The following is a 23,309-nucleotide window of genomic DNA, read 5'->3' on the forward strand; positions in this document are numbered from 1 at the left end:
GTGTTAGATTAAGATTCAGAGGAAGAAAATGCCCTACCAAACCGGACAGACCACTGCACTGGTTGTCTTGCTGGCTGTGAATATTTTGTCCTTGGTTGCCATTAACATTGCTGCAGCTGTGTATGATTTGCTGATTCACTTGGTGACTGTTTCTCAGTTCCTCTGTTGGGATTTTTCTCTAACTGGTAACATAAGTGCTTTTAGTCTTTGAAGAAGTAGGAAAAAGTCACACTGCTCCTCATACTAACCGAAAGACTTCCCAGATTTACCCTGGGATATGTACAAACTTCCACAAGAGGAAGAAATGAATGTCACAGTTGCCTTAATGCAATGCCTCTCCTAGCAAAGGATTAACTAAAAGAAGTAGTTTTCATGTTATGCAAAATATATTAAAGGTCTCATGGAAAGGAAAGCTTTTCTGTTGACTTCATTGTATTCTGGACCAAGTCCTAGCAGCATAAATCTCACCTTCAATTTATCTTTCTAATCTGACTGATGTAAATGTTGTTTTGGGTTTTTGTTGGCTCAGAGTTAAAAGCTGCCAAAGGACAGAAGAATATTTTGTGTCAACCAGAAATTCTTGATTTCAAAGTACAGTTCCAGCATATTAAAGAAACCAGTAAGTTTTTCTAAACATGAAAATTTATGCTCCTTAGAAACTATATTTGCTTTATTTTCCCTCTAACCTAAGGAACAAATCATGGAGTCAGCTGACACCACCTTGTCCTTTTCAAGCAAAATCTACTGTGGTTTGCTGTGTGCAGTCCTAGCACATATTCCTTCATTCAAAGAGCATTTAAATAATCAATTTTTTAAAAAATTATTTTAGGAAATGACCCTGGCACCTCTGAGACCAAGTAGAAGGAAGGGGGATGATCACAATGTGAATACTTAAAAACACAGCTACAAGAAAAGGGAAAACACAGCTCCAAGCAAGGCTGCAGAAGATGGTCACATTCCTAGTGTGATGGGCAACAGTGAAGTTACCAGAGATTAGAGAAAAACTGCTTTTAAGGCTTCAGTAAGTATAGTCTGTGAGTAAGAAGATCTGCTTTTCCTTTTTAGTTGACAAACAATGACTGCAAATTATTTGAATTACATGTTCTCCCTAAAAGCTTTTATAGTAATTTGCCAGAGTAGTCTCCACCAAGATGAAATAATTTTGTTTGGATCTGGTTTATTATAGTGACGTTTTGTAATAAAACCCCCAGTACATGAGCTGGTAATTGTCTGTCTCTGAATTCTGCAAGATTACAGGAGGCCCGCACTCCTGGTCTCAGACATAGTTTCTCTTTGTGGTTAATTAGCCGTGGGGGAGATTCTCAGAGATTATGAGTTCTGAAAATCCTTCCAGAGACAGATGATAAACAAGCCTTCTCCTGCCCCAGGTCATCTCCCCTAGGAAATTCAGTTTTTGTCTCCTGCCTCCTTCATTCTAGAGGTAGGCAGCATTTTAATGGGATGCTGTCCTCAAGAGCAGGTGAATCCACATACAAAGACCGTGCCCCATTGGTATGTGACTGTGGCAGGAGAACAACCTGGAGAGAGCAATGCCTTCCATGCTGGCTGGAGTCTTTCACTTCTGTGAGAACTCAAATTAAATGGGTCAAATGCCTGTCGTGCCTCTGTTCCTGTTCGTCTGCCTCACTCATGCAAACTTGTAGTTTTCTCTCAATTTCTTCCCTTGGGCAAAATAATGCAAATTATGGTTTATTCTTTGAAAAAAGGGGGATCCTCCCTCACAAAAGGGAGGTGCAAAATAAGGTGTGAGTAGTAATGTGTTTGTTCTGTGATATCCCAGTTAATGATGTCTGCAGTCAGGTCACTGTCCTGGGCAGAAGCTGCTGTGCTGTGCCACTGGGAGAGATGGCCAGTGGAGCTTGCTCACTTTACCGACCTGCTTGGACTAGGGCCCAGTGTGAACTCTTGTGTAAAGAACACCATCATTTGAGCGTAATCCTCAAAACAGCTTCGGGACCTCCTGGTCGCTTCACGGCTGAGAAACACCCCAAATCTCTGGCTGGCCTTTCACTTCGTGACTATTCCCCTTTAGTTTAACACCACTGACCTTTTGATATTGCAGCACGACTCAGCTATTGCTCAGGAGTTGTTACCCTCCACTCCCTTTTTCTGCCTCAGTAATTAGTGTAGTGGGGGAAGTTTATGTTATTGTTTGAAACACTGAAGTAATTTTATTTGCGTGCAAGCCCAGAAACAGTGTTACCGAAGAGGTGACACCAGTGGCTGTGAAAGGCACTGCGGTAATTAATTATTTTTGCTGTAATACGCGTTCGGGACTTGCGAGGAGCAGGCAGCGCTGTAAGTGTCATTGGGCTGTTGGGGCGCACGAACGCTGCCCAAGCATTGTTTTTAAGGCCAGGGCCCTGCCGGTGTCCCAGCAGAGGAGCCCGCAGCCCGTGAGCGGCTCGGCCGGGCCGGGGCCCGCGGAGGCGGCGCCGGGCGGTGCGCGGCCCCCCCGCGGCGGGGCGGGGGGCGGCTCCGTCCCTCCCCGCAGCGCCCCTGCGCGGCGGCGGCGGCGCGGCCCGGCCGGGGGGGCGGGAGGTGCGCGGAGCCGCCGCCCGCAGCAGCCGCGGCGGCAGGGAAGGGGCTGCGATGCTCCCGGCCGAGCGCCCCCCCGGAGCCGCCCCCGGGCGAGGTGAGTCAGCGCGGCCCCGCGGTGCGCGGGGGGCCGGGCCGGCAGCCGGGGCCGCCCGGCGGGGCGCCGCCGCCTCCGCTGCCCGCGCTCCGCGGGGACCGGCCCCGCGGGGCGGCCGGGGCCGGCTGTGGCGCACCGAGCCGGGGAGGCCGTTTGCCCCCGGTGTCGGCACCGGCTCCAGCGCCCTCCCACCGGGGCGGCCGGCCTCGTCCCCGCAGCCGCCCGGGATGCTGCCGGTGGGCCCGCGCCGCAGGTTTCCCCGGAGGCGTTTCTGCCGCGCCGGGCCGGTCAGCTGCGCCTCCCCGGAGCCGGCCGGTTGTGTCAGCACTGACACGCTGTGCTGCGTGCCGGCCCGCTTCTCCTGAAGCTCAGCATCTTAGTTGAAGCCTGCTGCGGCCGAGCCCTGTAATGCCCCCTGCTTTCCCCGGTGACAGTCGTAGTCCCGGAGGTGGCCGCTGGCCGGGCCGTGTCCCGCGGGAGCTCCTGCACAGGCATCCCCGCACTTCTCCTTGCCGCCAGCATCCAGGCGTGGCGTTACGAGTGGCTGTCACTCGGATCCAGAGCCCTCACATCCTTAAAATACCATGGGCTTTAGTAAGCGGGTTGTCGGTTGCTCCTCTGTTTATTGGAAGAAGCGTAGGAGCAGATACTTATTTAGGAAGTCAGTGTTGAAGGTGCCATAGCTGTACGGATGCCTGCGATGTTCTAAGTTAGATGGAGTTTAAAATCCGTGTCTGTTAAGCAGCTCTAAAGTTTTAGCAGCAGGCTCTTTTTAAATGTTGTTTTAATGAAAAGTGCAATGTTGAGGAGTGATAAACTTGGACTGATAATCTAGGGCAGAAGAGAACAGCTGAATCAACATAGCACTGAAGTATTTCAGTAAAACTTGCTGCAAACACTATTACATTACTAAGATTATTAGGTCTTGTTGTCTACTAGTTAGTAAGGAAAGAGATTACAGAATTCCAGTTTACTAGCTTGTTTATTTTTTGTGTGTGTTTTTTGTTTCACTGGCTAGAAATAGTGGACAAAGGTGCCATGTATTTTGTTGTTTGTATTCTCTGAAGACCCACCAAGGAATGGGAGAAAAAATAATCATCGCTTTAAGGGTGGTATTTGTGGTAGCAGTCATAAATCCAGTAAAAATCATAAGAAGACTTTAAAAAAAAACAAAACGAAAAACAACCAACCAGGTGAAGTGAGACTATGAGAGTAGAAGCTCAGGATATGAGGAGCTAATGGGAGGAAGCTGTGGTTTATCACTAGCATAGCTGGTACTAGGGCACAGCCTAAAATTCACCTTAATCTTCGGCTACAGTACAATGGGCCTGAGTTTATGTAGCAGTGTGGGAAATGGTGAGCTGGTGACATGATCCATCTGTATATGTAGCAATAGGTCCCAGAGGCTGGAATGGCCAGGAGGGCCTTGCTGTCCTGCAGCACGCTGGGACTGCTGCTGCTGCCAGGCTTGGTGGGGCAGCTGGGTGCCCGTGTCCCTCCCCAGCCGCGCTCCTGGAGTGCTCTGGGTACTTGCCTGCTTTGTAGCTGAAAGCACACTTGGAAATTACCATCATTAATCAAGTGTAGAGCTTGGAGGCAGTTGACAAATTGAAAACTGGTTAAAAAAACTGGAGGCTGATACTAAAAACAAACTCTTTAACAAATAGAGTCTACTCGGACATCTTAATGTGCAAATATTAAATGGAAAACAAGATTGGAAAGCAGGAGTCCTAAAATGTGACTTTAATGGTTTTTCTTTAATAGATGAGGATTCACAGTGTTCTTTACTTTAATATTAATAGTAGCACTATTGTAGCAATTTCAGACCTATCTTAAGTGCATTAAATCTATTATAAACCTGATCTTGACATATTTCAGACATACTGTTATCTCCCAATCTAATTGACTAAATGTGTCAGTGTGTAGAGTTTTTATATCCATATTGAAGAAGCACAAAAACCTACAGCCCAACACATTAAGTAAGTGCATGTCAGCAACACAAAATCAGGCAATTTTAAGTCTTAAATACTGTTGAACAAGGTGGTTTCACTTTCATGGAAACCCTAATTATGTTGGTTAATGTTTCAACACTTGTGTATTGCTTTAACCCCCAAGTTAATTTACTCTATGTGACTTATTTCTGATTTTATAAATTCGGAGTCAAGTGTTCATGCTGGGGCCTCACAGGAGGAACTGCTTACCTTTAGAGAGCAGGGGATGATGTGGGGCAGGTGGGTCAACCTGTGGGAGTTGTTCTAGATGGCTTGGCAGGGAACAGCCCATCGAAGGGCTCCGCCTGGAGGTTGGCTTATCTGGGAGAGGCTTGGGAACACTTGGTGAGGCAACAGTGAATGAAGTCTCGGCGCTTCTCTGTCCTGACGTAAGTTGTTTGCATAACAGTCTCCTCCTTTTTGGCGTGGATGCAGGTGACAGCGCCAGGCTGCTCCTTAGGGATGAAACTTGCTTGAGAATGGAGAGCATGGTCTATTATTTATGGCTATTGCAGCGGTGCCTTGTAGGCCTGCTGGATGCAGGGCCTCATTCTGGAGGCACTGCACAGATACTGAAGCAGAAGGTCTTTGACCCAAAGGTTTTGTAGCTTGGAGGGAGGGCTGAGGAGGAGGTAGTGTGCATGAGCTGTGTGATGGATACACTCATGGCAGTTTCACCAGCTGGGGGATGAGTGAGGTGAGCCTTCCTATAGTTTTCAAGTCTCCTCTAGCAGACCTGTTCTCTTACTGACTTAAAAAAAAAGAGTTCTGAAGAAACGTGTTTTTTGTTAATGGATTTTAAACTGTTTGTATGAAAGCTTCATGTGGACTTTAATGTGTTTGCTATGAAGTGAGTTTTCTGGTCAGTGAAAGGCTGGAAGGAGTCAACTAAAGTGTGATGCCATTCTGGCTGGCTTTGATTTATCTGCACAATGCAAACAACAAGCTGGCCTGCTCTGTTCTTACAACCGTATGTTGTTCGAGAGATTAATTGATCATTCCTGTTCTGAGTATGTTTTCTGAGACTGTATAAATATAAATCTTATACAGTGAGTCATTTTATTAGGTGTTTAATGGGTTAAACCTCTCTTGATTGTTTGCACTGTCTTCTCATGAACTGTCACGGGGTTTTTTGGTGGTTTGTCTTTTAACATCTATGTACATCCAAACCCGGATTTTGAGTCGTCTCTGCTTTGTGAGTCTTAGTTATACTTTCATTCTGAAAGCCTACTGAATGGAATATTTATGCTGAATTAAACTTTATTTTAGAACAGAAGTACACTTTCACCTCAAATCTAACTTTCTGTTGGTCTGCAAATTAAGTTTCAAAGCCTGGTTCTGTAAGTACCCTGGCATTTTCCCTGAGAGGTTTTAGGGATTTGCTATCACAAATTGATTGATTTTTTTTTTTTTTTGAGATACAGTTCAAAGCAGGGTTTTTTCTCCAGAGTTTTGGGAAGAGTGACTCAAAGGGGAGAGCTGAGTTTCTAGTATACTGTATTATTATTTTTCTTTGTTTCTTGTTTTCTTTGTTTTTATTCTTGTAATGTCAGGTTGTTCTGAGTAGATTAGCTTTTTATCCTCTCTGATCTTGAAATCCTGTTAATTATTAGGAGAGACAGACTAAATAAGGATCGATTTAAGAAATAAAAGCAAGAATGCCAATAAGATAATACTTAACTAAATGTAGGATACCGCCTTTCCACCTGCCTGCCAAAGAGGCTCATTACAGTCATTAAAATGACTATTGCACTGTCATCACTGAACTTCTTGGGATAAATGGTTCTTCCTCCATTCCCAAGACAGCCGCTCCAAGGTGCAAGTCTGTAGTCTGTATCTGTTTGCAGGAGATGACTGGATAACAAATATCTTCTAGATGTAAGGGCTCGAAAGTGGATTTTGACTTGCTGGAGGAATAGATATTAAAGCAGGTGGCAGCAATCTGTATTAGGAAACTCAGAAAAAATAATAGCCTCTACTTACGTTTAAAAAATCCTATCTGTGCAAGTTTTGAAGGGAGAAGAGCCTTGTGGTAACAAGAACATTCTTTGTATGTGAGGAGAGGCACATGCAGTTGTGTATAAAGAGTGATCTCACAGACTGATCCCCAGTCTGACAGAGCTGGGTTGGCCGTGCTTCCCGTGCAGCTGTGAGCGAGGGATGTGCGCTTCCAGCCCGGTACAGTGGGATCACAGCCTGGGGGGGAAATGGGTACTTCAGGTCTCAGTGAGGTCTTTCCCACTGTAGTCTTGTAGGGGTGATGGGATGCTGAGGGAACAAGGGCTTGGTCCCCAGTTCTGAGTCCTGTAGTTGTTTGGAAATGTCAACATCTGCTAAGATAAAAGCTCGTTTGTCAACTGGAGGACCAAAGTGCTGTCTCATGACACACATGTGCTGCTGTGCCTTTGCTATGCCTCTTCCCTTTCCCTTTGCAGGGCTTCCTCAGGATTCTTGCAGTTCTTTCCAATTTACATCTTAGAGCTTTCTTGTGTTTTTCTGAACCCTAAATTTGGGGGAAATAGCTCCAAGCTGTTACTCCTGTTCTTAGAGTGATGGTACCACTCTACAACCTCTGATCTCATTTGTCCTGGCTGAGCTAATTACATTCAACAGGCCTCTATAGAATGTTGTTTTCAAGTGAGTTAAAATTTATATTTACTCTGAAATCCATCTGTTAACTCTCTTGATCTTTATTTGTTATTCCTGCTCTCTGTTGTTCATTTTAAACTTGCCAGTTGTGCTCGTCTTCTGTCCTCCTATTGTTTCTTGTGCATTAGAAACATTTTTTTCAAAGTAAAGATACAGTATTTGAAGGCAGTGGTCAAAATAACCAGTAAATAATTAGTCTTTTATCACTGAGAAGTGTATTGGTTTTTCCATCTGTCTAGTTTGCTGCATGTTCAATCCCTGACTGGCACAGGGTTTTTGTCAGTAGAAGGAAAGCCCCATAGGTTCAGGGGTTTTGTAGATTTTTTTCAGTAACAGTTCCACTCTGTTCATTTTCTCGTTTTCAGTCATTTATTTTTAGAATTTAAAACATTACTTAATATGACTTTAAAAACCTGACTCCTAAACAAACTAGTGATCAAAACAATGAAGAATGCCATATGGCTCCTACCACTCTTGATGCTGTTATATTTCTGAAGAGTATATTCTGTATTATTAATAACATTCAAGGAAACTCTTAGTGTGGGAAAATATTTACTGAAATTATTATGAAATGTACTTTTCATAGCATTCTAGTCCAGGATGTTCTAGTCAGAACAGCAGAAGTGGATCTTTTGGATTATGCAAATGCAATGTGTTAGAAGATGGATGCTGAGGCCTATATAAATTATGGAGGAGAGAAGAATATGCAGCAACTAAAGTGTTTAAAGATTAACAGTATCATAATTTGTTATGTACTCACTATTCATGCAACGTATGAAATTGAAATTCCACTTCAATAGAAAAGGGAAACGAAATTTAAAAAGATTGAATACTAATTGCTCTAAAAGCCTTCAGTATAATTTATATGAAACCTGATGGTTCAGAGCTCGTATGTAGGAATAAGCTTATTTAAATCAGGATGATTTCAAGCCATACTTACAAAGAAGTTGTCCTAAAATATCCACAGGGTTAAAATGTGAGTTCTATCTTGTCATGTCTGGGAAACAGGAAATCTATTCTTCAGAAGTAAATGTTGTAAAGCTCTGATGCAGCAAGCGAGCAAGTTGCTGTAAACAGATGAGCGTATACTGAGAGCTCAGTTACATCCCCTTGACATAAGTGGGGCCCTGCACAAGATCTGGAGTCTTTGTTGTCAAAGAAAGGCAGGGCATAAAGAAAATAAGAGCACAGATGATGACTGATCTAATTTAGTCATTAGAAGGGCTTGTTTTATGGATATAGAAATGAGCAAAAACCCCACAGTTCTTCCACCTGTCAGATGGATGTGGCTGGCTGAACCAAAAATTGCAGGAGCTCATTAGACAGCTGCTGGGTTTTGGTTCATATGGCTTTTGATGGTAACAGGTAAGAGCAAAAAAATGTGTTTTCACATTTGACTGTTCTAACAGCTTAATTAGGACTGTCTAATCTTTTGACAGTTTAAATACTTTTTTGAAAAATTTAATTGGATTGTCTCTGAAGAAATTGGGGAAAAAACCCTAAGTCTCTGCATGTGCTGGCATGGTTTTCATTTACTTCTGACCTTGAATACATTAATATTTAAGGTTCCAAGATTTGTATGTAGCCTTTTTTCCCCTAAGTGAAACCAGACATCCTCGTAGATAGTATCCCATAGAAATGACATTTAAAAGTGAAAAACATACACAAACCTTATGAGTGTTTGGGACTTTATTGATGGTATTTTTAGACATGTCTTTCACTGAACTGGCTAAAGTTTCGATTATTTTAATGAACTGTAGTTTTTAGCAATATCTGTGGCTTGTTGTCAGCTGTTATATATACGTCGATTCAATAGGAAACAATTAACATCCTACTGAATGTTAGTCTTTTTTTCTCTTACTAGCCTTTGTCAGTAGTAAATAATCCACTCCAAATCCATTGTTAGTATGAAATAATGGTGAATTACACTTAATGAATTTGAAGGCACTGAATATACTGTTGCATGACTAATTTTAAGGGGATGATACTGTGCTTTCAGATGAATAATGAAGGGCTATTTCATTGTCCTCTTCTACTTGGAATAAAGTGCAGAAATAAAAATTGCAAAAAAATACTTATCATAGAAAGATATAATATCCTGAGTTGGAAGGAACTCAATAGGATCGTCCTATCCAAGTTCAAATTCCTTGAGGAGGTCCAGATCATAAATTGAGAACTCTTTGAGATACTTCTGGTTCTCCTTTCAAATATTAGTCCTTGAAAAAGTTCCTCTGTGATAGTAGTACTAACCCAAACAGCAAAGGGATAACAAAACCAAAATATAATTAAATGTTTAAACTTTCTCACAATGAGCATGAGCTAATCTTACCTAATCTTACTAGGCTAAGTTTAAAGGTACCAATAGAGAGAAAAAACAGTTTTTTAGTAATGATTTGGAGCTGATAGCCTGATGGCGGTTTTTATTCTTTGAAAAGGAAGTTTTTCTTAGCTAGGCTAGCTTATTGGAGTTGGTGGTTTTTAAAAGTGAAAGCTGCTTGGTCACTCAAAATCTAAGAAGACAAGCACAGGTATCTGCAGTGCTGTGACCTCCCAGTTCACCTTTTCTCAGTATCAGAATTTGACTTGAAAATACCTTTATAGGGCCTGTCTGTTTCTTCGCTCCCGGGTCTTTGATGTCTTTGAGGCTGTTATCCTGATTTTGATCTTAAAGCCCTATCCTAATTCACACCTCTCTTCCCATTCAGTCTAGAAGCTCAAACCTCCCATCAATTTCTGCTGTAGTTGTGGAGTGCTTAGAAAAATGTGTTTCAAGAGGAGGCTGATGAACCTTTTGAAGGCCATCATGAGGCTTTGCATAGTAATTTGTTTTGGTGATCAAAATAACTCGGATATATGTGGTTGCATTGCTTAATTACAAAATCATGACTATCCTTTGCCATAGGAGGGAACATTGAAAATAAAGCAGTTAGCCTTGGGGAGAAAAGGCAACTTGAAAGAAGAGACTTGCAAATGCTAGCACTTAATTGCCATAGTAACTCTGAATATATAAGTTATTCTCTCTCCCAAACATGAAAGATGTTTTATTGCACAATATAAAAGCTGCTGTTGGGAGAACTTGGTCATAAAACACATTTTTATTGATGCTACCATGCACCCCTAGTCTAGACAAATGGCCTTTCCCACCCTGAATACTGTATTTATTGCTCAGGAATGTTACTTACAAGAAAGAAACTGTCTTTGTCCTTGGTGGCTGGCATTGCAGGTCTGCTCCCCTGTGGTACCCTAACCACCTTGTGTTTTATTTGTTCACAGGGTAGCCCTAGTTCCTTGAGAGTCCTCCAGATATTGGATGCTTGTGGTAAACCATGGCAGCTGATGATAAGGTGGCCATTCTAACTGATGATGAAGAAGAACAGAAGAGAAAGTATGTGCTTGCTGATCCTTTCAATGGCATTTCCAAGGAGCAAGATTTGCCACCCAGTAATGAATCCCCTTCAACAGAGACAACCACTGTCCCAGATGAAGAGCTGGATTGGTTAGAAAAGCACTGTGTCAAAATAAACAACGATCTTCTGATCTCCAAGGTCTTTTATTTTTTCTTCTATTCTGCATATGGCTCTCTGTACCCCTTGCTACCCGTGTACTACAAGCAGCTGGGTATGACACCTAGCCAGAGCGGACTTCTGGTGGGCATCAGGTACTTCATTGAGTTTTGCAGTGCTCCCTTCTGGGGAGTGGTGGCAGATCGCTTCAAGAAAGGCAAGATTGTCCTCCTGTTTTCGCTTTTATGCTGGGTTTTGTTTAATCTGGGCATTGGATTTGTGAGACCTGCCACCTTAAGATGTGTACCAAAGGGCCTTCCCCCAGCACATCCCACCAACTCAAGCAGCCTTTTAACAACAATTGTGCAGAACGCCTCGATGTCTTCTCCACTAACCACAGTGAGTGCTGCATCCCCGAAAGTTCGTGGGAGGAGAGACCTGGCCACTTCCAGTCCAGTCACCTTGGAAACAACAGGGACATTCCTGGTACCTACACAGAGCAATGATGAGGATTTTACCTTGGAAAACAGTACCCATTTGATTTTGAAAAGCACCATCACTAGCCCAACCTCACCAGGGAACACAACTTTGAGCACCACCCCATCTTCCATCAGCACAAAGCCAATGCCTTCTGACCAAGCTGTGCTCGTTTATGATCAACAAGAAGTAGAGGCCATCTTTCTACTCATTCTGCTGGTTGTCATAATAGGAGAATTTTTCAGTGCTTCCTCTGTTACCATCGTGGACACCATAACTCTGCAGTACCTTGGCAAACACAGGGACCGGTATGGATTGCAGCGTATGTGGGGATCTCTGGGCTGGGGGCTGGCCATGCTCTCCGTGGGAATTGGCATTGACTATACTCACACAGAAGTTGCCATTGAAGGTCAAGGGTGTAAAGCTCCAGAGTACAAGAACTACAGGATCGTTTTCATTGTTTTTGGTGTCCTGATGACAATGGCCTTAATTGTGGCCACCCAGTTTCGATTTCATTACGCGCACTTCAAGCAAGATGAAAATAAGAGAAAAGAGGTAGAGATCTCACAGGTGGACAGAAATGCCTCCAATGAATCTTCAGATAACACTCCTACCAGTACGAGCCAGTCGCAGTCTTTCAGTTTTTGGGACCTAATTAAACTGCTGTGCAGTATCCAGTATGGCTCTGTGCTTTTCGTGGCCTGGTTCATGGGGTTTGGATATGGCTTTGTGTTCACCTTTCTGTACTGGCACTTGGAAGACCTGAATGGCACCACCACTCTCTTTGGAGTTTGTTCTGTGCTCAGTCATGTGTCTGAGCTGACTGCCTACTTCTTCAGCCACAAACTCATTGAATTGGTTGGTCACATCAGGTAAGATGGCAGCAATTAAAGAGCTATCCAAAAAATGGTGACTCTTGGGCTCAGCCCTTGTGCTACAAAGTGAAACTCAAGCTAATCCTTTGCTGATTTTTTTGGTTTTTATATTCCATGTCCTGCCCGGTTATGCAGCTCACATGATGAATTTTTTTGTTATTTTAGGAGTTGAAAATGCTCTGAAATGCTCGCTTTGCATTTGAGTTGCATGTTAGTATGTGCTCTATGCCTGGCACCATAACCTTTTGCAGATGGTTCCAGAAGACGCCCTTGTTCCTTCATGCATCACTCTGTTAGAGATCTTTACAAATTGCCACCCACTCAAGGTTGTCTATTTTGACATACACAAGTACCATTAGTTTCTCAGTTTTTATCCTCTGAGTAGCAGCACTCTGCAAGCCTCCTGCTTTAGCCTGGTTCCCCTTGCAGGACAGTTCATTGCCCCTGCAGTAGCCTTGGAAGGTGTCAACTGCAGGCTGAATGAGAAGCTGAGCTGAGGAAACGAGGTGAGCACCTCCTGTGCACATGGCCTTGTAATCTGACTCTGGGTGTTGGCAGAATGAGGTTGCAGTCTGCCAGTGTCACTTACCAGTTCTCCTTTAGTTGCAGCAGCGTGTGTCAGCTATGAAGTGAGATGGCTGCAGGGCTTGTCCTGTTTTTTTTGCCTTGTGTCAGTGAAAGTGACTGCTTGCAGCATATTAGTGAACATTGGTTTCTAAATTCACTAAATTCTCTTAATTTCCACATATTCTAAATCCCTCTACTACTCTTTTAAAAAAGCACAGGGGAGGAAAGGCAGGGAAAACCTGAGTTAATGAAACTGCAAAGGTGGTATTTTTTTAATGTTTACTCAGATATTGTGTGCATCTAAGTACAGAGCTGTGTATTGTTAGCGTCATATCCTTTCCAAATACCCAGTTTATAATCATACAGTCATTGAAATGGAAGTATTTTAAGCTGTTTGCTCTGTTCTTTGTGTGTATTCTATTCTAACATTTTTGCTCTTTTACTTGTGTTGTAATTTTTACTGATTTGACCCCTGCTAAAAATGTTTGAGATGTTTAGCACAGTAATTTGAGAGATTATGAAAAAGATGGAGTTCTTTCTTACTTTAAGATGAGGAGGATCCCTTTACTTAGAGTCAGTGTTAATCTCTGAGTTTGACAGTAATTAGTGAGAGAAAGTGACACCTTGCATGCAAAGCCTGGAGGAAGGATATGATGATGGAGGAGTGGTGAGAACAGATCAGTCTTGATAGCTAAAGATAGCTTGTGTATACTCTTTCAATGTATACTGTAGTACAAAATTCAGACTTAGACTTCAGCTAAAGAAAGAATGAAAACCAAAAGAGTGGTAGGATAGTGAATAAGATGAAACAGAAGGGATGGGCACATTGGCCAGTGAAAAGAAGGACGATATATGGCATTAGCTCTTTTTTTTTTTCTTTTTTTTTTTTTTTTTTGGCACTGCTAAGCCTGTGAAGCCAAGATTGGATCAACAAGATTGTTCAAACACTAGTCCCTATTTGCTATGAAACATCATTCTATATACCTGGGAAATGCACATTAGTCATATTTTAGTGTTATCTAATGCTTACTTGTGTTTAGTCATCACAGTTTGAGATGATTCCTCCTGGTTGCTGGCTGCCTTGTACTTTCTGAACTTCGTTGTGTTTGAGAGGAGGCAGGCTTTTTTCTTTTTTTTTTTTACCCTCAAAGGAAAATGGCTGGGACTTCATGGCTCATCTGCTTTGACAGTTCTGTATATGTGTTGTCTGCTGCCTTCTAGTGCAGATTATAAGTTTCCTATTAGTAAGGGCCAATAGCCTCAAACTCCATATCCTTATCCTTAGAAGAGTTTGGCGTTGGTATTTTATCTGTTTTTAATAGCCCAAAATCCTTTCTTCTGGGTTGTTGGACTTCCAGATGTAGATATTCTTTCTGCAATATTTGAGTATTTATCATTCCATTTTTCTTCCTGTGCTGAGTGTTTGAAGACAGGTGTGAATACCAGAATTGCATTGTCACAGTAACAGGAAAAAATGCTATTGAATGTCCTTTGTAGAACTGCAAGAAAAAAGGCATTACACCTTATCAGACAGAAGCTCAGTTTCCCTTTTCAAGTTTTACAAATCTTTCTACCATTGTATGTGGTGGCACATAAAACCCTTACAACAGTTTGAAATCTTTTCTATTTTCACAATTTTTTAAACTAATGCTCAAATTATTGTCCAAGCATTTTAACCATGACTGTATTAAATATGTGCTGAAAAAAATGCCAAATTTCTGAGTTCACTAGCTGTATTGTTTATACACTTATGTACTTCCTATGTGCATTTGTTTTATATGCTTCAAGTATTTTTTTGAGAGGATATTAGGAAAAAATTCTTTACAGTGAGGGTGGTGAGGACCTGGCAGAGATTGCCCAGAAAAACTGTGACTACCCCATCCCTGGAAGTGTTCAAGACCAGGCTGGATGGGGCTTGGAGGAGCTAGAGGGTCTTTAAGGTCCCTTCCAACTCAAACCATTCTATGATACTGTGAAAAAAGAGGTGTACAAAACTGGTTATGAAATATTTAGACCCCACATGGTGAAGAAGCACTCAAAACTGCTAGTGACTTAGGAAGATGATGTCAAGCTCTGAAAATGACTTTTTACTTGAGGTTAGGCTTGAATGTGTTTGTCTGACCACAGTTCCAGCGAGTGAGTTTTTATGGGAAGCAGAGACTGGTAGTCATGGCTGTAAACATCTTAGACTCCTTGAGACAAATATAGATTCAGTGCTTTAAATGTTCAACCTGTGAATTGTGTGTGGTGTCTCTGTGGGTACTGCATATAGAGTTCATAAGGAACATCTGTTTACATTTTCCATTTAAGTCTGATAAGGAGCTGAAGCGATTATTATAAATGCATTTTTGAAAAGACTGTAAATACAACAAAAGTTCTTGTGTGACATACCCCTCCAAAACAATATTTATAGAAATCTTCATAAATTGTAATTTACCTAAAATTCTGTGCATATACTCTAAGAAATTAAGAGATAGAACCTGACTAAATTGCAGCTCTTAAACTCTGAATCCAAATCTTCCTGCAATTGTAACGAATTGGAAAAACACAGGTTAGGTTGAGTGGTTGATGATGGAAAAGCTCTGAAGCAGGAGGAGGTCACATCTCTGGTCTGGCTGTCCTGGGGAACAGCTGAGATAGGAAGGCAGTTCTTGGTCAACAAAGTTTTTGCTGGACAAAAGTGAAGTTAAGCTGTCTAGAACTCATCCTAAACACAGAGAGGTGCATTTGTACTGCTGCTGAGGAAAAACAAATGTGCATGGTGGGGCTGTTCCTTTGTATTCCTGACAGTATGCATCACCCTGGGCCTCTTTCTAGTAGGGGAATGAAGACAGGAGCCTGCAGACCTTGTGAGTTTGGTTACCTTTGGAGGTCAATGTGTTCTAATACATTTCAGAAATGTGGTTGTACATAAGAACTCCATTAAGTTGTGGCTGTGAAGGAGCCAGTTATTTGTTTGGAACAGGAGGCATTAATTAAAGGATGAGATGAAATTTATGATTCACATCACAAAGAACAAGTTTGTTCTCATTATTGTATAATAGTGAACTTTTTCATGGCTTCCCGTGTTTTCTTCCTTGAATGCTTGGGCTTGTGTTGCCTAAAGGCGGCTAAAACCAGCTATTCATGGACCTCACATGTATCTGGAAGCAACACAGTTTGGTTTGATGTATGACTGAGAGGGGAGACTTCCTGCCAGCTCGCCCTACTTGTTGAAAGTAAATTCATGTTGTTGTGAAAGGCACATCAGTGACATGATGAAAGCTATGGTACTGGATTTTTCACTGTCAGCATGTGTATTCAGAGACCTCAAGTGTTGACAAGATGCCGTGCTTTTGTGATGGCCTCGCACTCTAGATTTTCCAGTGGCTCTGTATCATTGAATTAAATCTTGGTGTGCATTTGTAGAAAAACTAACTGAAAAAGCAGCACAAAGAATGACGAGCCCTTTCACAAGGTCAGTGCTTTACCTTAATTATCAATTGCATTTATTTCACTTATGCCAAACCAGAGTTCAAACCAACAAGCCTTATTTGGACAATAAATTATCCTTGTCCCTGAAAAAAAAATCTTTAAAGGTTGCAATAGCACCCTTTCTCAAGCTGTAAACATGTTTTCAATTAAGTCTTTGTTTCCCAGGATCCATCTAAAAATAAGAGGAAGATAGCTGGATGAATGAGCACCCCAGAGGGAAGCTATGCTAAATCTAAAAACTGGAAGGGAAGAGTCATCAAGTTAAATGTGCAATGGGAAATGCACTTCACAAATAGTCTTTGTATTTCATTGTTTAAAAGCTGGTGTAAGAGCTTTTTTTTTTCCCCTCTAAATTCTGAGATGCAGCATCTGCTGCTTTTCAACAGGATGGCTAAGTTTTATCCTGAGGCATGTTGTTATAAACCATATTGCTTCTGTGGGATGTGTTTTAGAGTAGTTCTGAGCAGTTTCCAGATACTGGGACTATAAACTTGTATTAATTGAGTTAAAATTAATTCCTTTAATACAAACCTGCTCCTGGCTTTCATTGAAATGACAGAATGAATCTCTAGATGGTTAGAAAAGAAGGTTGTTGGATGCATTCAGAAATTATCTCTCTGAAACACAATCCCATTTAGAGTGTGGCATAGGACTACAGAGCTCAGTTAAAAGCTCAGTGGGTTTGCTGTCTCTTTGTTTTGTTTTTGGATTTTTTTTTCTATTAGGATTTTGAATGTGTTGAATGGACAAGAGGAGAGTTTATGTTTGGGTGTAGGACTTAAAGGATATATTTTGTGTTGAGCAAATGCTTTAGACTGGCAAACTGTATGCATGCAAATAACTTCTATATCAGTAAGCTATATTATAGCATACCAGAAAGGGAAATGTAAACTATCCTGACTTCTCCTTTCTTTATCTCCTTTAGAGTGCTTTATATTGGCCTTGCCTGTAATACAGCACGATACATCTACATCTCGTATCTGGAAAATGCCTGGACTGTTCTTCCGATGGAAGTGCTCCAAGGTAAGACCTTCCAGCACAAGAACAGGTGCTTCCATTTATCTTGTTTTCAAGTGAGCTATGCTTAAGTAAAAAAAAAAATCTGATATTTCTCTAATGTTTTGACCACAAATACCCCAGAAGATGCAGCTTCATAAACCATTACTGTTTATCCTGGGAAATATTTGACGTCAAAAGGGTGGGTGTGCATTTGATTGTGCACAGCTCTCTGTTGATTCAAACAGAACTGTGTGAGACCAACACACCCTTTAAATAAACAAAGAGACAGAAGCACAAGCTGGGTACACACCTACTGCAAATCCTGTTTGGTGATAAATGTGAACTTCATTAAATGCCACAGGCTGCAGCCCTTGAAAGGATGCCACAAAAAGCCTCCAAACAAAATCTGGGTCATTCTGTCTCTGTTAAAATATTTCAGTTTTTCAGTACCATCAGTACTTCTAGATTATAGAATTTTTGTTCTAATAGCTAGAGAAGTTCTCTCAGTAGCTTTCTCAATGCTAAGAGAGCTTCTTTAAGAGACATGCCCTTTCACAAACTTATTTACAAGGACAGAGGTGTGGTCTGTTGACAAGTAACTTGAGTCTTGTTTTCAAATCCTGTTGTAGAAGTCTGTAAGAACTTCATTGAAATGTTAAAGAATACATTGTTCTAGCTTAGTTTTTGTGACCTTTTTTTGTGTCTTTGTGGTAGGTGCCACTTCTCAAAACCATGAAAAAGTGGAACTATTTTGCTTTCTATTTCTTCGATATTTGAAGAATACTATTATTGACCATCTCTTTAAAGCCAGTATTTTGGTTTTATACAATAATATTTAGAATTTTTTCCACAGATTATACTTAAAAGTTTTATTCTTCTATGTGCAGCATAACTTGAATTTAAATTAACTTTTTCTGCTATACTTACAGAAGTCTTTGTAAGCTAATCTTCAAGTTACAAAATGCTATTAGAGAGCACTGTGTGGATGTCTACATACACACAGTTCAATTTGTCTGCTGGCTGCTTAACCTTCCAAGCTAGCAAAACCAGTTTATTGTATTATAATTGCTACAGCAGCAAGCTTCTGGATTTTGTTATTAAAAAGCCCCTAAACCACAACTACTGAATTGATGCTTCATTGTTCATACCAAGTGTTAAAATAGGAACATATTAGAAAGAACCTGAAGAATCAGTATGTGTTACACTCTCACCTGCTCAAACATCTAGGAAAAACAAACAATGAATACAAAACTTTGGATGTTGCCTTTTAGGTAATTCTGTTTTAAAAATACCCCATATCAAAATGTAGGAAAAAACCCTTGTGGTTTTACCAATACAGTCATGTGCCTGGAAGCATCCTATAAGTCATGGTGGAAAAAAGTTTCTTGTACTTTGAATGTGGTTTTTATTCTGCTGAAATTTCAATATAAAAAGCACAATACATAGGTTTGCTTTTACATACAGCAAAGCTGTGAGGGAGCAGTGGTTTTGGTGGGGGATTTTGTGTGGCACAATTCTGAGTAATTGAGATTTGAAGAAAAAATTTAAGACCTTCAAAATAATACTTTGTCATAAATGTATCTGCCAGATGTTACCATATTTAGCCACTGCTGAATCATGGGCTCCTTGGTTAATGTGGCTATTTGCAGTTATTTATAGTCAGCAAATGAGAGAGCTAAACCCAAACCTAACCCACGCATGACTCCCCCCACCCAGCCTCTAGGTCTCTGTGCTCTGTGTGCCTCTTTCAGCCTGCATCAGATGTCATTTGTTAGTCCCTTATGTCCATGGGTGCCCCATATGTGTCTAACCACTGCCACTGCATTTGTAGGATTTCAGTCGTCTCATTCACTGTAGCCAAATGAGAGATCAAGGTTATCTTTTTTGAAGTACTGTTGACTCCCCCCCACTTCTTTATTAATTCCTTTCCTCCTCTTACCAGTTTTTTGTCTTTTTTAGAGTTTGTTTTTTTCTGCAGCAGTTCCAAGTCCTGTTTCTCTGGGCTCTGCTTTCTCTCCTACAAAACCACTGTGTTGTCAGTGGCAGTAAGAAGTGACACCTTAATGAAATTTGGTGAGGTGGAAGCTCTTATTTTTAAGTGAGCTTGTTGACAGAGGGAAGGAAGAGTTGTAGGTATTTCCTCTATTAGGAAGGATTAGAAGTATTGAAAACAAAAAAAAAAAAAGAGTAGATTGTGTACAACATATGGGCACCATGTGGGCTATCAAGTTGATGGGTCTTTGAAACCCCTTAGTGAAGTCCTTGTTCTAATTGTGCAGAACTTTTTTCCAGGAAGCTGTCAAATTCTATGTAAACTCCAGTTCCATCAGCTTGAGGGGTTTTAAGGCTAACAAAAGTTTTAGTTGACTTCTATATAAAGCTTATTTTTCTGTTTAATATGTTTCTGCAATACAAGCAGGATTATCCCCATGTACTGTTGCTGAAGGGCATGGACACATTTCTGGAAAATGAGTCTGCAGACTGCATCTATTGATTGTAATAAGAACCATGCTGTGTTCCAGCTGCTGTTTGTAGCTGGGGTGAGGGCAGCTCTCATTGCATTGCACTCTCAAAGGAGTAAATGAGGAGATTTAAACCCACTTCTCAATCCAAAGTTTTCAACCACTATGCTGTATTGACTTACATTGCAAAGGCGATGTATGAAAATAGGAGCTAAGGCTGAATCTGTAATAACTGAAGATTTCAAGACATCCTTGTAAAGCATATATATCTATATATATTGCACACAAGCAATCTTGTTCATTTGGCACTTAGCAGATGAAGTTTTGCTATGCTAGTTAGCTGCAATTTATTGTTCCAGGGCAGTGGTCCAGATTCTCTGATAGCAGCTATGCTAGTTCACCGATTTGCATGACAGGATTTTTTTCTAAATTACAAAACTATCTTGTTAACCTGACAATGAGCTGTTTTCACTTGGCAGTTACTCAGCAAACTCCAAAACAGTACTATTCTAAGAAGTGACTCCTACTGCTGTTCCAGCAACACAGTTATGTCTAGAGAGCAAAGAGTTTGGCCTTTTCGCTGACAATAATAATTATGATACATATTTCTCTTGAAATAAACTTGGATCCCCAAATTTTCACCTCATGGTTTACATATAAATTATCCTAAACTCACTAAAATTATAAGCAGCACACTAGGGTTGCTGCACTTGTTGGAACTGTTGTGCAGGTGATGAAATGGTGGTTAGTGGTTTTAGCAAATAATGTCACAATATTTCTAGTGAGCAACTTCTTTTAAAAAGAATTGTGGTTAGCAGTAACAGTAATCCAGACCAGACTTCTTATGTAAGTTGTGATGAAAACTGTTTCAAATAGGCACTGTTGTATAAATAATTATAATTAAACATTAAATACATTAGTAATGCATACCTACTAAAATAAAAAGGCTGTGCCTTTAAAGGCAAGTGTAGGGAGCTGATTTAAAGGTATGGATTTGTTTTCAGAGACACTGAGAACACTGTGTTCCAGTGGGACTTTCACTGCTAGAGATGAAAACATCCAAAAACCTGTTGGTTAAGTTCTGGCCTTTTGTGTTCAAACAAACTCAGTTCAAATAGTAGCTGATGTGTTTTTTATTTGCCTGGCTTTAAGAATTGACTTGCTCCTAACAACCGATAAAACTACATGTTTTATGTTAATTGATGTACTTTCTAAACCAAAACAACTTTACCTTTTTTAGGTTAACTCTGCTTTGTTGTTGGGGCAGATCTTTTTTGCTATTTGCAATGCATTCATGGATCTGCATTAGAGAAAGTAGAGATTCAGTGAGTTTTAAAGCTCTTAAACTTTTTGCATAGAAAATCTGAGTTTTAAAGCCTTAAACTATAAATGGTAAGGTAATACAGACTCAGATTAATGCAAGCTTTTTGTTTTTCAACACAGTTATGTACTAATACTGAAACCTTGAGAGAGAGATACATACACATATATATGTATAATACCCAAAGCTTGAGGAATTTGGGGTTTTGAGTGAATTTGACCTGTACAGCTGGTGGACATTTAACGTGTATACTTGCACTATATCAATTCCATGTAGTGCTATTTCTCCTTTTACCTAAGCAAAATCCACATTATTCCATATGTTATGAAAAATATGTTTTCTTGCTCTTAGGAGTCTTCAGCCTAAATGCCTAAGTAATTATTGATTGTCCAACTGTTCGTTACTAAGTCAAGTGTAGAGGACAGAAATATGTTGACTGAATCATCAGTTGTGCCAATATTTGTTTTAAACTGAGGCAGTAGAGCTTAGACATTGGTAAACTGTGATGACTATTTTTAATACCTCTGAAATAAGGAAAAAATATTCCCACTCAAAGTGAGGGTGGAAAAATAGTTCAGGCTTATTTAATGTGTGATGAACTACAAAACTGTTTTGTTTTTCTAACTTCTCCACAACCCTGCCTTTTCCTATCCTGTTCTTCCCCACTCCACACAGGCCCCCAGGCAGGTGCTCCAAGGTGAGAGCTCCACCTGCAGCCAGTCTCCCATGCTGAAGGTCATGTGCTGGCCTTCCCTTAGCTCTTCTGCAGGAAGAAAAGTGTTCCCAACCCTAAATCTACCAGGGTCATGTGCTGGCCTTGCCTTAGCTCTCCTTCAGGAGGAAAAGTGTTCCCAACCCCAGATCTGCTGGTGTCATGTGCTGGCTTGCCTTTTGCTCTCCTGCGGGAGAAAAAATGTTCCCGACCCTGAATCTGTGAGGCACATTCCAGATAGACACTTGCATGGTCTCTGCTGGGGGCTGGGGATGTCATGGGGCCATGGCTGATGGGACTGGGGCTGTGGTTGATGGCACTGGGGACTGGGAATGTCTTGGGGCTGTGGTTGATGGCACTGGGGACTGGGGCTGTCATGGCGCTGTGGTTGATGGCACTGGGGACTGGGGCTGTCGTGGCGCTGTGGTTGATGGCACTGGGGACTGGGGCTGTCGTGGCGCTGTGGTTGATGGCACTGGGGACAGCTGCTGCAGGAGTGGGTGAAGCAGCAGCAGTGCCCACGCAGGATGAAGGCACAGCAGGCACAGGGCAGGATGCAGCCACAGCAGGAGGGAGGCACACACTGCCTCTCAGCAGCAGCCACGGAAAGCAATGTCTTTGGCCTCCCTGAGGAGCTTGTGTGCTGTTCTCATCTGGACCATTCTGTGCTTGGTAGAGAGTGTGTTGGTGTTGAATTCAGAAAGAGTTTGCAGGAAGGAGCTGGATTTTTGTGGGGAGTGGGAAGGGCAGGAGGGGTCTAATTCTTGCCTCTGAAATGGAATGGGCATCTCTGATACTGTTTGGATTTGATGACCTTTGTGCTACCTTCACTGTAAGGAGACTGCTGAGAGGCATCAGTGCTTTAACTGTCTGCAGCTTGTGAAATTGGGACTTATTCCAAAGGCCCTGGGTCACTGTGAAGGCACAAGGAATCTGGCAGACAGACTTGTCTCCCTAGGGACTGTGTCTCCAGAAGAGAAGTGAGGGAGAAAGAGCTTTTCACAGGCTCTGCAGAAGGATTTCTCCTGTCTGTCTGTGGCTTGGTTACCAGTATCACATTACCAAAAACCGATTTGTACTTCACAGACATTTGTCACCGGAGGGTTTTTGTTCTTTTTCTCTCCATGTGCTCCAGCTGGTGAGTGCAGTTAGTGAGATGTTGTGTTGGCACCCTGTGGCCCTGGTGCCCCTGACTCTGTCTCGTTTCTGCAGGTGTCACACATGCAGCTATCTGGGCAGCCTGCATCTCTTACCTGAGCGCGGCCGTGCCTCCAGAGCTGAGAACGTCGGCACAGGGAATACTGCAAGGCCTCCACTTGGGGCTGGGCAGGGGATGTGGAGCCATGGTTGGAGGGGTTTTGGTCAACTACTTCGGTAAGGAAAAGTAATACTGAAAATTTAGATTTTATTTATTCTTGTTTTACCAAAATGTTGGCTTGAAACTTATTTATGCTGTAGGTATTGTTATACGTTAAAGAGTTATACACTTTGTATGGATCACAGGGTCATAGGATCCTGCTCAGGCTGGGGAGTGCCCTGAGATCTCCAGTCCAGGCCCTTGATCAAAGCAAGGTCAGCACTGCATTCAGGCCAAATTGTTCATGGCTTTGTTCTGTCAGTGTT

General features: G+C 41.7%; 1 protein-coding gene across 7 annotated transcripts in view; it reads left to right on the plus strand.

Moving 5' to 3' along the window:
• The first annotated feature begins 1,000 nt into the window (after positions 1-1,000).
• Positions 1,001-23,309, plus strand: part of MFSD6 (major facilitator superfamily domain containing 6) — a 30,510-nt gene continuing 8,201 nt past the window's right edge. For 4 of the 7 annotated variants that reach the window (XM_033064228.2, XM_033064233.1, XM_033064234.1 and 1 more), the window contains exons 1-4: positions 2,572-2,656; positions 10,570-12,148; positions 17,118-17,215; positions 22,899-23,060. In XM_033064228.2, the coding sequence (XP_032920119.1) occupies positions 10,623-12,148; positions 17,118-17,215; positions 22,899-23,060 (1,786 nt within the window). In that variant the 5' untranslated portion in view covers positions 2,572-2,656; positions 10,570-10,622. Of the gene's footprint in view, positions 1,022-2,571; positions 2,657-4,975; positions 5,037-6,807; positions 6,826-10,569; positions 12,149-17,117; positions 17,216-22,898; positions 23,061-23,309 lie in introns of those variants that run through there. The other 3 variants (XM_033064229.2, XM_033064231.2, XM_033064232.2) reach the window with 3 other exon arrangements.

Source organism: Catharus ustulatus, chromosome 7 (genome assembly GCF_009819885.2).
Source record: "Catharus ustulatus isolate bCatUst1 chromosome 7, bCatUst1.pri.v2, whole genome shotgun sequence".
NCBI classification, from domain to species: Eukaryota; Metazoa; Chordata; class Aves; order Passeriformes; family Turdidae; genus Catharus; species Catharus ustulatus.